Consider the following 15,486-nt stretch of genomic DNA (forward strand, 5'->3'; position numbering starts at 1 on the left):
ACACAGCAGGAGTCACGTAAATGTTTATATCTTAACTCTGGTGTTTTCCCATTATTTTAGCCGTGCCGGGACTAAGAAATACCTCTGGAATAGATTCATCTTGGAAAAAAACCGGGAAGAACAGAAAACTGAAGTCCAAACGGGCCAAGCCTCGACATTCCTCCGAGAGCACTGGGTCTGGGGGGCCTGCGCCCCACCGGCCCCCACTGATGGGCCTGAACACCACAGCCTGGTCACCGTCGGACACGTCCCAGTCCAGCTGCCCCAGGACGCCCTTCCCTGCCTCCGTGCCTGCCTACTCCCTGCCCGTGTTTCCAGCCCCAGGAATCCTGCCCACACCAGGGACGGTGGTGGCGGCACCCCTGGCCTCCCAGGCCAGCTTCGCAGTGCCCGCCATGCCCATGGATGCCCAGCACGAGTTTGCCGTCCAGCACCCGCCGTTCGCTGTCCCCTTGGCCCCAGTCATGGCGTTGGTGTTACCCAACTACTCCTTCCCTTTGGTGACCCCCAGCCTGCCCCAGGCCTTCTTCCCAGGCCAGGCTAACTTTCTGTCCGAGGTGATCCCTGCCTCACAGCCCGAGCTCCCTGGTCGGACCTCATCCCCCAAAGCGCCATGCACGTGTCCTCAGGCGGAGCGTGGGCCAGCAGCGTCCCGCGCAGCCACCCCGGCCTCCCCGCTGGCCGCCTCTGGGCCCCCGGGCAGAGCCTCTCCTCCGCTCTTCCAGTCCCGGGGCAGCTCACCTCTGCAGCTCAACCTGCTGCAGCTGGAGGAGGCCCCTGAGGGCAGCAGCGCGGCCGCAGGAGCAACAGGGGCCTCGGGGACAGCGGGGACAGCGGGTGCGGGGCCCGACTGCAGACCTGCCACATCCTGGGACCGGCAGCCAAAGGCCTCGCCAGTCGTAAGCATTTCCTGCCGTTTCTTCTCTAAAGCGGGCAGCGGGGGCAAACGCGCTCTGCTCTCGTGCGGGTGCTTAGACACTTGCGGCTCCTGCCAGACGGTTCCACTCGCGACGTAAATACACGGGCTGGACGTGAATGTCTTCCAGTTCAGCGACCCCGTCAGAGTAGGCCTGTGGGAGCCTTTTATTATTTAGGGATCCAAAGGAAGGAAGCCGGCTGGATTGTCTGATGGTGAATACAGGGGTCCAAACACCCCTACGTGACTTCATGACTCGTTGCGAGCCCCAACATTTTACCTGAAGCTCCAAGGATAAGCAGAGTCAGCTTAAATGCCAGAACGCAGGCCCCTTGGAGGGCAGCAGGGGGAAGCTGGCGGTGGGGGCACCCTGGGTGGAGGGGAGGACGGAGCTCTGAAACCAGGCCATCTGCGCCCCTCCTCCCAAGTCCTACGGGACGCTGGTGTGCAGTTCTTGTTCGGTTCAGGAAACTGATTGTGCTTCCGATGAACCACTTGTGTGTTGTGACAGCGCCGAGGGGTGTTGGCGCTCCCTGCCCTTGCTCCCGGGACGGGAAACGCAACCTCGCAGTCGCAGATGAATGCCCTCTGTGTGCCCCGGGCCCCCCTGACTCCTGTGTCTGGGGTCCTGGGCCTACAGTTCTGGTTCTGAGGGTCGGAGGGTCAGGATGCTGCCAGACCAAGGCCGACCCCTCTGGGAAGCCAGAGCCCCCCACCCCCACTGCACCAGGGGCAGCGGCCGCTGGGGTGCGGGATCAGGACGAAGGCTTTTCTCTCAGGGATCCAAGAACCACTGACTTTGGTGTGACTGGCCCAAAATTACGGTTATTAGATGACACCACTAGCAAGGGTGTTACTGTAGTCCCAGTAACCGTGGGATGTGTTCATTTGGCCTTCTTCATTGGCACCTGAAGGGAGGGCCAGTGACCTAAGGAGGACCACACTTGGCTCTGTCCCTGAGCGGCCCTGTGCGGACAGCGCTGTGCGGCTCCCCCCAGCCCCGCTCTGTGCACCGTGCCCCGTTCTGTGCGCTGAGCCTCTCTCTGTGCACCAAGCCCCTCTCTGTACTCAGAACCCTGACTATGCACYGAGCCCCACTCTGTGCACTGAGCCCTGACTGTGTGCAGAGCCTCTCTCTGTGCGCTGAGCCCCACTCTGTGCACTGAGCCCTGACTGTGCGCTGAGCCCTGCTCTGTACACAGAGCCCTGACTGCTGTCTTCTCCCTGTTCCCAAAGCGTGAGGAACCCACAGACGCCCGGAACAGCGATGCCCTCTCCACATCCAGCGGCCTGCTTGACCTCTTGTTGCACGAGGATCTGTGCTCAGCCACAGGGTCGGCCCCGTCTGGGAGTGGAGCCTCGGCAACCTCTGATTTCCTGGGCTCAGGCTCGCTGGGCTGCGATACATCCAGAAGTGGGACAGGTATGTTGGTGGCGCTGGGAGCACCCGAATCCTGCGAGCGTGGGCATGTTTCAGTCACTGGATTTCACGTTTGTTTGGTCACGATGGTCACCTCATGTCCCTGGGCATCCCCAGCTTTCCCTGCACCCCAGGCCACAGGCCTGTGTGTGCTCAGGGCCCAGTATCCAGCGCAGACCAGGTCTCCACGGGCATCCAGCTGGTGCTCCAAGTGGCTCCCCAGAGCCCGCCACAGTGGGGACCGGCAGGCGAGGGCTCCTTCCTCCTGCACCCGCCCTGCCGGTCTGCATTCCCTCCACCAATTTGCTATGGACGTTGCTGTCATTGCGGGCCTCCACCCCGCCGGCCCTTTGGGACCATCTTGGACCATCCCTCGGGCTCTCTGGGCCTGCCAGGAGGGCCAGTAGTGTTCCCCTTGCTGAGCTAGCTCCCCTCATGTGAACCTAGGCTGTGGGCAGTATGCTTTACCAGGGAGGATCACTCGGGTGTGATCTGGAATGGCCGGCTGAGAGCCCCGCCTTCACCTGTTCTCTGGGCTCGCTCCCCGCGGGAGGCTCATGGCAGAGTGTGCCAGGCCAGCTGCCCCCCGCTTACAAAACCAGCTTCTCTATGGCCTGGCCTAGTCAAGGAGCAGGGAGCATGATTTCTACTGGGGGGACAGAGGTGGGGCAGAGGGAGAGGGAGAGAGAATCTTAAGCAGGCTCTACGCCCAGCATGCAGAGCTCGATGCGGGGCTCGATCCCACGACCCTGAGGTCATGACCTGAGCCAAAATCAAGAGTCGGATGCCTAACTGATGGAGCCCCCCTGGGCGTCCCAAAGGAGCGGCATTTCTAAGATGCAGCCCCATCTGGACTTCTCAGGGCTGACCCGGGAGAGAATCCTCTCCATGGTGCTAGCGGGAATTATCCAGATAATTTGAGACCTGGAAAGAGAAGGGAAAATCCACCAACCTAGGCACTCGTGACCAAGTAAAGCTCTTCACCCCCTAAAACTGCCGTTACACGAGGTTTAACTTCATGTGAGAGGTCCTCACTCGCCACGTGTTGGGTTTTTAAAGGCAGCAGCGACACGAGTCATACCAGCAAATACTTCGGAAGCGTTGACTCTTCGGAGAATAACCACAAAGCAAAAGCGAAGGCGAACATGGAGGAAAGTGAGCACTTCATCAAGTACGTGCTCCAGGACCCCGTCTGGCTGCTGATGGCCGACACAGATGACAGCGTCATGATGACCTACCAGATGCCTTCCCGGTAACCCCCCACCTTCCCCTAGGGACGTGGGGCTCCCCGAGCAGCAAGGCCGCCCAGTCGGGGGCACTTCCCTCTGAGAGCCTCATCTCCGATTGAGTGGAGCACAGCGGACGGAGAAGCCGGGTCACTCTGGACGGCTCCGTGGTCCCGCGGAGCCCTGCTGTGTGGACGGTGCGCCCCGGGGCCCTGCAGAGTGACCTGCTGAGGGCTGTGAGGAGGACGGGCTCCCCGCCAACCCCCGAGGCACCGCGCTCCGTGCTCACGAAGCGTTTGTGCCAATGATTCCCTTTGGCTCGGTTGCCCGTTCACCCTGCGGGCGAAATGGAGCGTGTCTGTCCTAGAGATGCGGGAGCCAAAGGCCAAGGGCGGTGAGCAGCCCGGGCCACCAGCTGCTCTGTGGCCACTGGGTCTGTGCCTCCGCCACTGTGGCTCCGTGTCAGGCTGTTCCAGTGACCGCCGCGGTCCCTGCTGCTCAGCCCCCACGGTGCGGGGAGCTGGGGAAAGAAGGAGGGAGGAACGCTGAGGCTCAGCACAGCCAGGCCTGGGGGTCCCGGGGCTCCGTCTCCAGAGCGGCTTCAAGCCAGCCCAGTGTTTGCAGGAGGCCAGGGACGGTTATTCCACCTGCTGCCTTGACGGAGTTAACCAGCCTGTGCAGAACCAAGCGTCTGGGTACCCAGCTCCCCTGATTTAAAATAAAACCAAGATCGTGACTTGGATTATCATTGCAATAGAAAAACTACAGATTATTGGCGAGGGAGATGAAGGTGCCTTAAGTAGGGTAATTTATTTTAAAGTAAAAGGAAACTTGCATTAAACAAAATCACCTGAAATTAATTAATCCTGAAAGAGTCGCTAGAAAAAGAGTGTATTTTTTTTGAATCCGCAGAAGCCCCTTAAGACACGGTGACGCTTACCTCTGTCTGTTCTGTGAAGGGCCCTGGAAGCAGTGCTGCAGGAGGACCGGGAGAAGCTGAGAGCGCTGCGGAGCTCGCAGCCCCGCTTCACCGCGCGCCAGGGCCGGGAGCTGCAGGACGCGCACCCGTGGCTGCGGGCCGGCCGCCTGCCTGCCGCCCTGGACCTCGCGGTGAGCTCGGCGCCCTTGGCGGCCCTGTGCTGGGGCCCCTGCCTGCTGCCCTGCCGCTGTCCCGCGGGCCTCAAACCTCTCCAGCCAAAAACAGTCTGGTCATGAAGACAAGATGCAGGGATGCTATTGAGCCTACTTTAAAGAACTTTGCAACCTTGTTCCCAAAAAGGTCTTCTGAACATCCCATCTCAATTGCCTACGGAAATTTGAATGCTGTTTCTTTGTTTCAATTCTGTTTCCAATTGAGAAAGCAAACAGAACCGGAAGCAGCTGTCCTATCGTGGACCCTCCGTGTCCACTGTCCCCGTAGACCGTTAGGTAACGGTGGCCACCACGCCCAGCGGCCTCAGGGGCCGGCAGCTGCGCCTTCTCCGCCTGGACTTGCAGGGACGTGTCTGTGCCCAGCCCCGCCCCCCACCCACCCTCAGCCCCACAGCCTGGAAGCCACTGGCTTCAGGGTGTCCGTGTCCTTCAGCCGCCGAACGCACTGCCATGTCTGTCCTCCACCTTCGGGACAGGACCCCCGTGCCCTCCAGCACCGCCCGCTGCTCCAAGCCGCCGTGCTCCTTCAGGGGGTCTTCACGGCGGCCTCCCCGCTGCAGGTCTTCCCCCGTGTCCCTACAGTCGTGTCCCTGCCAGCCGTGCCCCAGCCCAGTCTGAGTGAAGTGCTACAAAGCCATAAAAATCTGACACGCCCCCCCCCCCATCTGCTGTTTCTCTCCCCACGCTCTCTGCAGCCACACGGGCCTCTCGCCTGTCTCTGAACGCGGCCGGCAGGCCCCTGCCGTCCGGCCTTCGCACCTGCCCTTCCCTCTGCTTGGAAGCCCTTCGCTCAGTCATGCAGCTCCTCCTGGCTTCCTTCAGGGATTTTCGTCCCACGCCACAGGATTGTCTATTGCCTCATGGCAAAAAACCCCAAACCTTAGTGGCCTAAAGCAGTGAACACTTATGATCTCCCAGTGTTTCTTTGGTCTGGGAATTTCAGAGCAGCTTGGTCGGGCAGTTCTGGTTCAGGGTCTGTCCTGAAGGTGAAAGCAAGGTGTTGGCTGGGGCGTCTGTGATCATCTGAAGGCTGGAAGACATTACTTCCCAGGAGGCTCCCTCACGCACCCCACATGGGCCTCTCTCCGTGGGGCTGCCTGGGTGTCCTCGTGGCATGGCAGCCTGCTCCACAGAGAGGACAGGAGGGAGCCACAGTGCCTCTTAGGACCCAGCCTCGGGGGTCCCATACTGCCCTCCAGCACATCTTCACCTCCTCTTGGTGGGAGGCGATCGCTGAGTGCAGCTCACGCCGCAGGGAAGGGGAGTGAGGGTCCACCCTGTGAGGGGAGGGTGTCACAGAACCCTCTTCCATCAGGAACCTTCTCTGGCCTGTTCTAAAGGTCGAGAGTAAGATTGCAGGCCTCGTCCGTGTGCCGTGTCCCACGTCCACCTAAGCTTTCATCTTGAATAAACCGGGGACATTATTGTCCCTCTCCCCTTACCAGGATGTCCCCTCCCCTACCAGGGCAGGGATTTTCATCTTTGTTCACTGGTGAATCCCAGCACTTAGGACCTGCCTGGCACATTACAGGTGCTTAACAGATAGGGAATGAGCCAGTACATTCTTGATGCCCCATTTTCTGGATTAGAAAACTGAGGTTGGAGAAGGCAGTTAAAACTGGACCTTGACTGTGGTCCCACAGGCAAGAAGGGAGGAGCTGGGACAGACCCCAGGGCCTACTGGCTCTGCTGTCCCCTCACCATGTGGAGCTGCCTCTCAGATAAGGGCCCGGATGCTCCCCTGGTCTTGGGGAAGTGGGGAGTGGGGCCCCTGGGGAGCAGCGCTGACCTCCCTCCAGAGCAGGCGAGGTCGCAGCAGCCCCTCAGAGTCTCCCCACCCTCTCCGCTCTCCAGCAGCCTCACACGGCTGACCCCAGGTCACCTGCACCTCCCTCAGGTAGAACTACTTTTTGGTAATGAAGATGTTATTTTTGTTACTGACTTTACATTTTTCCCTTTAAGGAATGTATTTACTGTGAGAATAAGGGACAAGACGACATCTGCGTACCGTATGAGGAAGATGCTCCAACTCTGGGTCTCAGTGAAGCCACAGACGCCAAAGAGGAGGAAAATGGATCCCCCTTGAGTCACAAATTTGAAGAACGGACCTAACTCTCCTCCCTGCGCCCGACAGCCCGTGATCTACATTAGATGGTGCTCAGAAGCGATGAAAGATTTTCACATCTGTTTGTAATGAAATGGACAGATAAACTTATGTTGCTTTTTTTGTTTTAGGAAAAAAAACCATAATTTTCTGAAGGAATGATTTAAAACGGTTGAGGGTGGGAAGGGTTTCGGAGGAAATAGACTTATATTTAAAACGTAAATACAGAGTTTGGGACAGATTTCATGATTATTTAACTTGAGAAAGACTGAATCCCCTGTGCACGCAGCAGGGAGGTTTCCCTAGGGCTCTCGGAGGTCCGTGGACTTGAGGAGGCTTCTCACTGCCCCCGGGGGTGTCCAGAGGCATCTTCCAGGCTGTGGCAAACAGCGGGGAGGCCCCTGGTCCTTCCGGAGCTGCCCTGGGTGTGTTTGGATCGGATCAGATCCTGTCCTCTGGGGGCTGCTCTTCATCTAAGTCATCATTTAGTCAAACTAGTTGTTTTTGAAACATATCAAACGGAGATCACAGCCTCTCCTAATTTTCTGTCAAAGTGTTCCGCGTGAATCGGCGTGAAGCGTACTCGGCAAACCAGCACCTTCCGCTTCGGCTGCTACAGTGGCGGACGTTTCAATCCGCTGCAGCTTGTGTTTGGGGCGAACAAAGGAGAGATGCTCACTCTGGACAGAAGAGGCCCCGTGGTTTGTGTGGCCAACCCCATCAGCCTAGCACACACCCAGAACCTTCTGCATATTTCTACATCATTCTTGTATCCTTTTCAGACCATGACCCATAGGTAGATACAATACGGTGTTGACTATCTCTGTGGTGACTTCCCTTTGCAGACCAGGCTCTGACCGCCACATCTGGGACCCGTTGGTGTTTGTCCTTCAGTTGGAGCCTCCCAGACATGAGCTCTGACACTGTGAGCTGGTGACCCCGTCTGTGTTTTCCTGGGTGCCGTGAGCTCGCCTCTCCCCGCACGCTGGGCTGGGACGCCGGCCCTCGTTCTTTTCATGAGCCTGACCTCACTCGGGGCAGTTTCCGGTCCTTGCAGTGACGGTCCTAGCGTCACCAGCACCGTCTGGTCACTGGGACACCTGGGGAAGAGTGAGGCCAGTCTGCGCATCTCCTTACAAAACCTCATGTTGCATCATGTATCCTAAAGATTGTTTGGGGAAAAGCTATATTGGTCCCTGGAGTGAATGGAAAGTTACCACAGGTGAAACAATGGACTTAAAATCGGGTCGAGTTTGCAGAAACCGAAAAGAAAGCGGGCTTCCCCCTGTCCTCTGATGGAGAAGCGGCTGCTAGAGTAAATAAAGCCTCCTTGTAATGGCTTGGTTTTCAGTCTTACGTTTGGATATTAATCCGATTTCTCATAAGCTGAAATGTAAGAATACTGGTGTTTTTTTTTAATTGTTTGTAAATTAACAGCACCTTCAGATGCCCAAAATGAGGTGATAACCTATGCGTCTGTGTGGAGAATAGATGCCTCTGAACCTGCCTCCTCCCTCTGAAGTCCGATCATTAAGGGATTAGATGCTAGTCAAGGTCACATGTATGTCACCTGAACATACAACTGTCAAAACGTTTTCCACTGTTATGAATGTTTACCATCAGCATTATTTTATTACATGATTTGTGCTCATTGATTGTTAAGTGCATAGCTTTAACCCGTGCTCAGAAGTTGACAATAGGAGCATTTTGTGAAATTGTTTACACGGTGCCACGCATCGAGACGTGTTTCCTTTAGTATGTGTGCTTACACGGGTTATAAAACCTTTTTTTCTCGATTTTAAACTGAGCCTTCTTTTTAATCTATTCCTAAAAAGACATGTAAATAAGCTCTCAGAGTCTGTGTAATGACCTGGTAAGCCTTGCCGGACAAGTGGTTTGTTCACGCACAAACCAAACTTTCTTCACCCAGTGCAATATGTTTGTTTACTGCTTGTGTCTTTTTATGACTGTTTTTGCTTTTTAGAAAATTGGTAAATAAAGCAAGTATATTTTTGTTGTTAATTGTATGTATTTTTAATGTAGCACAGAGCAAAAACAATAGAGATCAAAGATTACCAAAAGATTAAAAAAAAAGAAAAGAAAAAAGAACTCCGAAATGCTGTGTGAGGGACACGTCTGTCACCAAGCGCTCCCTCATCTCTTCCATTGCACAGCCGGTCCCTTCCTGCACGTGCACGTGGGCATCTCTCTTCCGCGCACCCTCATCACACACTGCCAGAGCTGCCCAGTGAACTCTTAGGATGTGAAAGTCACAAAATGTAAACTCTAATCCTGTGATCCAGTGCTCCCACGGGCTTTTCACTTGCAGATGCAGGGGCGGGGGGTGGGGGGGGGCTGCCTGACTCAGCTCCCAGCTCTTGTCCACTCTGAGGTGGCCCCAGGCACCTACTCTGTTCCCTTTGTGCCCGGCCCGAGGTTGTCTGTTCCTCCTGGGCTAGCTGGCAGCGTGCTGGCCATGGGGCTGAAGGCAGAGGTGAGAAGGATGCCAGCCAGAGAGGCCTCATGTCTCCATCAGAGACCATAGAGGCAGCACCGCACATTCCCCCCACCCCACATGCCTAGTTCTTGCCACGTTGATGAAGCCTTGCGGGGCCTGGTCCAAACGGGAGTTCTTGCTTCCAACCTCCTCCCACTTTTCATGCCAGTACCATGGGGAACCGAGCAAGGAGATGAATGGATCCTGAATCCAGTGCCCAGCCTCCCAGAAGCTCCCTGAGCAGGAGGGAGGGCTTGACTCCCTGCCTCCTGGCCTGGTGGTGATGGGGGGACAGGGTGGGGGTGGGGAGACAAAGGCAAAGTCCTCCCAGTGAGTATAGAAGCCTCTGCAAACTGGCCTTAAATGGCCAGATATGGCTGTTTCACCAAACTGAGTGCCATTGGGGACTCTTAATTGCATTTTTATTTACCATATAACCCCAAAGGCACCCCCCCCCCTTTATTTCCAGACCAAAAGGAGCTTCACCAAGCTTTCTGGGCTGATTGCCTACAAGGGGCCTGGACATCCATAGGCTGGCTGCTGCCTTTGTTCCCTGGGGATTTATGGCCTGCCACCCCTGCCGCTAACTGGTCCCCCTGTGGCCACCACAGCCCTGCCCAGCCTCTGCAGGCCTCTGTTCCTGGATCTTGGGGGATCAAAGGGCCCAAATGCTCAGGAAGTCTGTGCTCAAGCAACCTTTGAAGGTAGGATCAGTCCAAGAGACAAATGGCAGGAAATGGGTCCACTAGGGGAGGTCGTGCAAAGGAGGGAGAGAGGGCTTGGTGGCCCTGAGATGGAACAACCAGGCTTCTGGGAAGAAAAGGCCAACCCAGCCAGCCAATGGATGCACTAAGGGAAATTGAGGCACACTTCAAAGATGGGGCCTTGGGCAACTTCTGGTCCAACCAAAGATCTTATTGATTCCTAATATCCTGCTCTATCCTTGTGCTTTTTTTCCTCGGGGTACTTGGTCACACTATCTCACACTTAATTTCTCCTTCCTTCAACTCTATAGACAGCATTCCTCAAACCCCACTTTCCCATGTAAGACGAGACTCTTGAGGTCCCTATCCCTCCCTTCAGCCTCCTCCCTTCTCCTGACAACTATTACCTATCCTTTTGTTTTTACAAAGTCAACTTTATATCATGTTCCATAACCATAATAAGTCTTCCTTGCCTTCTCTATAGATTGATTCTAAATGTTGAAACCTCATGAACAGTGTTACATTGTTGTGACTGTGAAAGAACTGTTAGCTTCTAGGTCAGTCAATGTGCTGAGATTACATTTCTCTTTGGGGGGAGTTTTTTGTTTTTCCTGGAGTTCCTAGTTGCCTCTCATTTTTTGCTTGCACTATTCGCCTTTATCATGCCTTCCTCCCTATACCCATGGCCCAACCAATCAAGTGTTCTATTGATCTTTTCCCAGAGGCCTCCCCCGGGGCACTGACCATCCTGTTCCAACAGGAACTGCCTTTCATGGAGAGCACTCTAAAATACCTGTTTGGCTTTGTTCAAATAATACAATGGGTAAAGGGAGGCATACGCATCAGACTACAAGAAATATCAGAGTTTCTTTTTTCATATTTCAGATTCTCAAAGTAGTGGAAACTTAATTGTACTTACTTAGGGGTCTCCTTCCCTGGAGTGATGTCTAAGTGGTGAAGAAGAGTAAAGTCACAGACCAGTTATGGGCTCTCATGGGGTCCACACTGAGCCCCCTCCCCTGTCAGCCCCACCACTAGGAGTAAGGGGAGAAGGGCAGTTGGGTTTCTGAGCAGCCAGGGGAGGGGGGAAGGAAGAGACCTGAGCTTTCTGGCATGCAGGGGGTACTGAGAACAGCAGGGGATGACTGAAGTAAAGGAGTAGGTTTCTACCTGGATGAGCAATGGGAAGGTCTTAGAAGCCTTCTCACAGAAAAGCAAACAAGAGGCTGAGTGATGAGAGGTGAAAATCGACAGAAGAAACTCTCCGGTAGTTATAGATAGACGTCAGTGAGGTGACTTTGGGAAACGCCAAACCTCTTACCAAACTCACCCTGTCTGTAAAGGTCCTTCTAGTGGGGAGCCCAAAGTGAAATAGTTACAGGGAGTAAGATCCATCTTAGGTGGCTGGGGTGGGGCATATTTGTGGCCTAGTACTACCACCCACCTCACTGCAGTCCCTGGATGTTTCCTTCCCCTACTGCTTTCCAGCCAGGCTTGGGACATCCCCTCACCTTCCCTACCCACCCAGGCTTCTGCTGAGGCCAGGCTCTGTGCTGGAGGTAGATAGGAGGTCCTAGGTAGGTACCTTGACAAGAGATGCTTATGGTCTGGAGGGATGTGGACCAGAACCTGACAATCCCAATCCCTGGTGAGTAGTGCAGGACTGGGTAAGGGTGCAGGGCTACTGCGGGGCAGGTGCACTCCCACCAAAAAGAGCAAGAGGAATAGGGAAGCTGGGACCTAAACAGTGAGGAAATAGATATCTGGAGGAGTGTTGAAGAGGGTTCCAGGTGGCAGGCTCAGTCTTTGCGAAGGCCTGGCGGCCAGAGCCCATCTTGCCATTCCAGCCTGGCTGCACTGTGAAGTGTACCTAGGCCAGTGGAGCAGGGAACAGGCGGCGGTCCCCAGGGTGCTGCCCAAGGGCGCGGCCCCCCGCCCACTCACGCCACCCGCAGGGAGGCCAGTCTGGCAGATGGGCGGCCTGCGGTGGGGGTGGCGGTCGTCTGGCGGACACAGGCTCACCCGCCATCCGCCGCCGGACAAAGCGGGCCTAGACAAAGGCGCGGCCAACACCTGTCGCTCTTGGCGCGGCCCCCGCTTTTCTCCACCGAAGCGGCTGCAGCTGCCAACTGTCATGGGCATCAAGTTACGGGGACCAGACGGCGGCCTGTGCGAATCTGGTAAGGGGAGGGCTGGGAGGGAAAGGGAGCCGAGGGAGGACGGGGCGGGGGCGGGGAACCGGGGACGAAGGAGACTGGCCGGGGCGAATGAACAGGAGTGGGGACCACAGAAGGACGAGCGGGGAGTGGGGAGGACCGGGAAGAGTGGGCGGGAGGAGGACCAGAGAAGGGTGGGGAGGGGTTCAGGGATGTACAGCAGGGGCGGGGGGGGGGCTGTGGCTGGGAGGGAAAGGGAGGTCAAAGGGGGACAAGGGAGCGAAGGGGGTTAGGGGGACATGGGGAGCTCAGGAGAGACAGCGAGGATGATTAGAAGAGAATGGGCGGCTGGTGGGGGGGGGGGGTGGTACCAGGGAAGAAGGGGCGGGCGGGGGAAGGGTGACCTGAGAAGGAGCGCCTGGAGGAGGGGCGGCGCCGGCGGGCCGGCGGACCCCGCCCCACTAGGATCCCCGCGCGGGCGGAGGGCGGTGTCGAGGGTCGAGTCCGGTGTCGCGACCCACAGATGCGCAAGAAACTCAGCGGAGCCATAGGGCCGCTGCCACCGCCGCTACCCCGTGGGCCCCCATCTCCCCGGGGCTCCGCAGCTATCCCAAGCCGGACCCGTAGACCTTTCCCGGTCCAGAGACCGCGGCACTGACTGTGGCTCTGCCCTACAGAATCCAGCACCCCGACACTCGCGCAGAAGCCCTCCTCCCGGGAGGCACCTTGCGCGAACTAGGACAAGTGTGACTGAATGAATGCTGCTCCCACGCACAGCAGACCTGGGGGCCTTGCTCAGGTAGGGAGGGCACCAGACGCAGCCCTGGCCGCCGCTCTCCGGGTCACCGCCCCCTCGGGTGCCCCAAGCCGCTGGGGTTGCGAGCAGGCCGGGCTGGGGGCCCCGCCCGCCGACCACGCCCCACCAGCTGCCCGCCGACTCCGGCGACCGGGCCGGACAATGCGCGCCGCCCCCATTGGCCGCGGCTCGGGGCCCGCGCGGCCAATCCGTGCATTGAGATGCAAATAAGATGCTATAAAAGGGGCGGGGCCGCGGCAGGCGGAAGACGCGAACGAGCGAGGGCTGCGGCGGCCCCGGCGGAGCGAGGCAAGGGGCGCGGGCGCTCGTCGCGCTCGTCGCGCTCGCCTCGCTCTGGGCGGTGCGGGTCATGGCTCCGCCCCTGGCGCCCGGCCGGGACCGTGCGAGCCGGGAGAATGAGGACGGCCGGGAGACTCGGGGGGACCGCAAGGTGCGGGCCGGGCCTCAGGGGGGCAGGCGGGCGGGAGGCCCGGGACCTGGGCTCAGTCGCCCGCTCCCCGCAGGCCCGGAAGCCCCTGGTGGAGAAGAAGCGGCGCGCGCGGATCAACGAGAGCCTTCAGGAGCTGCGGCTGCTGCTGGCGGGCGCCGAGGTGAGACGGGGCCGGCGGGCGAGCTGGCGGGCGCCCTGGGGCCGCTGGGCCGGAGAGCGGGGTTCCGGGGCGGCCCGGCCTCACCGACCCCCCCCACGCCCCCGGCGCTCCCGCCGGCGCAGGTGCAGGCCAAGCTGGAGAACGCCGAGGTGCTGGAGCTGACGGTGCGGCGTGTGCAGGGCACGCTGCGGGGCCGGGCGCGCGGTGAGTGGCGGGGGCGCGCGCGGGCGGGGCGCGGGGCGCGGGGCGCGTTCGCCCAGCCCGCCCCCGGCCGAGGACTGGGGACTTCCCCGCCCGGCGCCCCTGCACTGTCGGCGGCGAGGGCGACCTCCGGGTCTCGTGGGTGAGCCCTGTCCCCGCGGGCTGGGCGGGCCTGGCCACCGCGGTGGCTGCTTACCCGACGGGGCGCCGCTCTCTCCCTCCCACTCCTGGGCGCAGAGCGCGAGCAGCTGCAGACGGAAGCAAGCGAGCGCTTCGCGGCTGGCTACATCCAGTGCATGCACGAGGTGCACACGTTCGTGTCCACGTGCCAGGCCATCGATGCCACCGTCGCCGCAGAACTCCTGAACCACCTGCTCGAGTCCATGCCTCTGCGCGAGGGCAGCAGCTTCCGGGATCTGCTGGGGGACGCCCTGGCCGGGCCTCCGGGAGCCCCTGGGCGAAGCGGCTGGCCCACGGGAGGGGTCCTGGGGTCCCCTCTGCCCAGTCCCCCAGGCCCCGGGGACGACCTGTGCTCCGACCTGGAGGAGGCCCCCGAGGCTGAACTGACCCGAGCACCTGCTGAAGGGCCAGACTTGGTGCCAGCGGGCCTGGGCAGCCTGACCGCTGCCCGCATAGCCCAGAGCGTCTGGAGGCCTTGGTGACTAACACCAGCCCGAGGTTTGCGGGGGTGGGCGTGGCGTTCCCTTGCACTGTTCCCTCCTGCCTGTGGTCCAGATGTGGTGGGGCAGGGGGGCCTGGCTGTCTCCCAGGGCTGCCTGCTCTCTTCCTCCAGTGGCTGGGTTGCAGGGCAGTCCGGGATGATCAGCCCAGTCAGGCCCCTAGCCCTGTTTCTTAAGGAAGTATCTCTTATGGACCCCACAGTCCCCCCCCTCCCCCGTGGGTGGAGGGCAGGAGCTACAGGCAGGAGGAGGAATCTTACCGAACCAGGGCTCTCCAGGGTTTCACTGTCCCAGCCTTCTCAGGTACTGTGTGGATCTGGGGGCAGAGGTGACCAGAATGGTGCCGAAGCCCTTCTCGGGCCTGGGCACTAGTGACGGGACAGAGGGACACCTCAGACCCTGACAGCCCTGGCCTGAGCAGAAGCTTGAACTTGCCACTTGAGTCAGGACACAGGAGAGGCAGGTGCTTCCTCCACCTGCCAGAGAGAAGCAAAGCTCCCTGGACGTCTTGAGTCTGTGTATTAGGTTACCATCAAATGTTCCAGTTTTCTTAAATAAAGCATTTTGGAGAGTTAGCTACCCTTCTGGAGTAGGACTGAACAATGTGGCGTCATGGATGTGTCTAATGTGTAAATACTACTCTAGGGGCATTTTTCTTGTATCTGATGCTGGCGAGTGTTTCTAGAAGCTCTCACCCTTTGTCAGCAGCGTGAGGAGCACAGTGGTGGCGGAGAGGAGACACCCTGCGGCGTGTCTCACAGCGGACACTGCTTCCGCCTCCCCAGGAACTGTGTCACAGCAGCCTGGAGACGGATACCATTGCCATGGGGTTTGTCTCCAGAGTAACAAAGCAACAGGGGAACAGCCTGTCCCCCGACCATTCTCTGGTTCGTGAGCTTCTAGGAACAAAACTAATGCCTACTTCCTAGCCGTGTGGTTTGGAAGTTTCTTTCAAAGACCTGTTTTAGGATCCACGAGCGTGATGCAGATGTCAGTCTACTTGTGTGAGGTGGTCACTTTTCC

At 58.4% G+C, this 15,486-nt stretch overlaps 2 protein-coding genes across 3 annotated transcripts in view; both read left to right on the forward strand.

Moving 5' to 3' along the window:
- The window catches only part of PER2 (period circadian regulator 2), a 39,602-nt gene extending 30,770 nt beyond the window's left edge, over positions 1 to 8,832 (forward strand). The window contains exons 19-23 of the mRNA XM_032391405.1: positions 61 to 899; positions 2,153 to 2,339; positions 3,396 to 3,588; positions 4,522 to 4,672; positions 6,677 to 8,832. Of these exons, the coding sequence (XP_032247296.1) occupies positions 61 to 899; positions 2,153 to 2,339; positions 3,396 to 3,588; positions 4,522 to 4,672; positions 6,677 to 6,826 (1,520 nt within the window). The 3' untranslated portion in view covers positions 6,827 to 8,832. The remainder of the gene's footprint in view (positions 1 to 60; positions 900 to 2,152; positions 2,340 to 3,395; positions 3,589 to 4,521; positions 4,673 to 6,676) is intronic.
- Positions 8,833 to 13,246: 4,414 nt separating this feature from the next.
- Positions 13,247 to 15,175, forward strand: HES6 (hes family bHLH transcription factor 6). 2 transcript variants are annotated; one of them, XM_032407372.1, is made up of 4 exons: positions 13,247 to 13,422; positions 13,496 to 13,582; positions 13,705 to 13,786; positions 14,021 to 15,175. In XM_032407372.1, the coding sequence occupies exons 1-4, from the start codon at positions 13,342 to 13,344 to the stop codon at positions 14,443 to 14,445; spliced, it is 675 nt and encodes a 224-aa protein (XP_032263263.1). In that variant the 5' UTR covers positions 13,247 to 13,341; the 3' UTR covers positions 14,446 to 15,175. The 2 variants fall into 2 exon arrangements, with proteins under 2 accessions (XP_032263263.1, XP_032263275.1); XM_032407384.1 differs by having other exon boundaries at positions 13,705 to 13,746; positions 14,021 to 14,149.
- Positions 15,176 to 15,486: the final 311 nt, after the last annotated feature.

This window comes from Phoca vitulina, unplaced genomic scaffold (genome assembly GCF_004348235.1).
Source record: "Phoca vitulina isolate PV1807 unplaced genomic scaffold, GSC_HSeal_1.0 scaffold1, whole genome shotgun sequence".
NCBI classification, from domain to species: Eukaryota; Metazoa; Chordata; class Mammalia; order Carnivora; family Phocidae; genus Phoca; species Phoca vitulina.

Excerpts from the sequence above, each read along its gene's own strand:
- HES6 (XM_032407372.1), top strand. The coding sequence starts at position 13,342 with ATGGCTCCGCCCCTGGCGCCCGGCCGGGACCGTGCGAGCCGGGAGAAT. Across the intron at positions 13,423-13,495 it reads AGACTCGGGGGGACCGCAAG|GCCCGGAAGCCCCTGGTGGA; the intron begins GTGCGGGCCGGG and ends CGCTCCCCGCAG. Across the intron at positions 13,787-14,020 it reads GCTGCGGGGCCGGGCGCGCG|AGCGCGAGCAGCTGCAGACG; the intron begins GTGAGTGGCGGG and ends TCCTGGGCGCAG.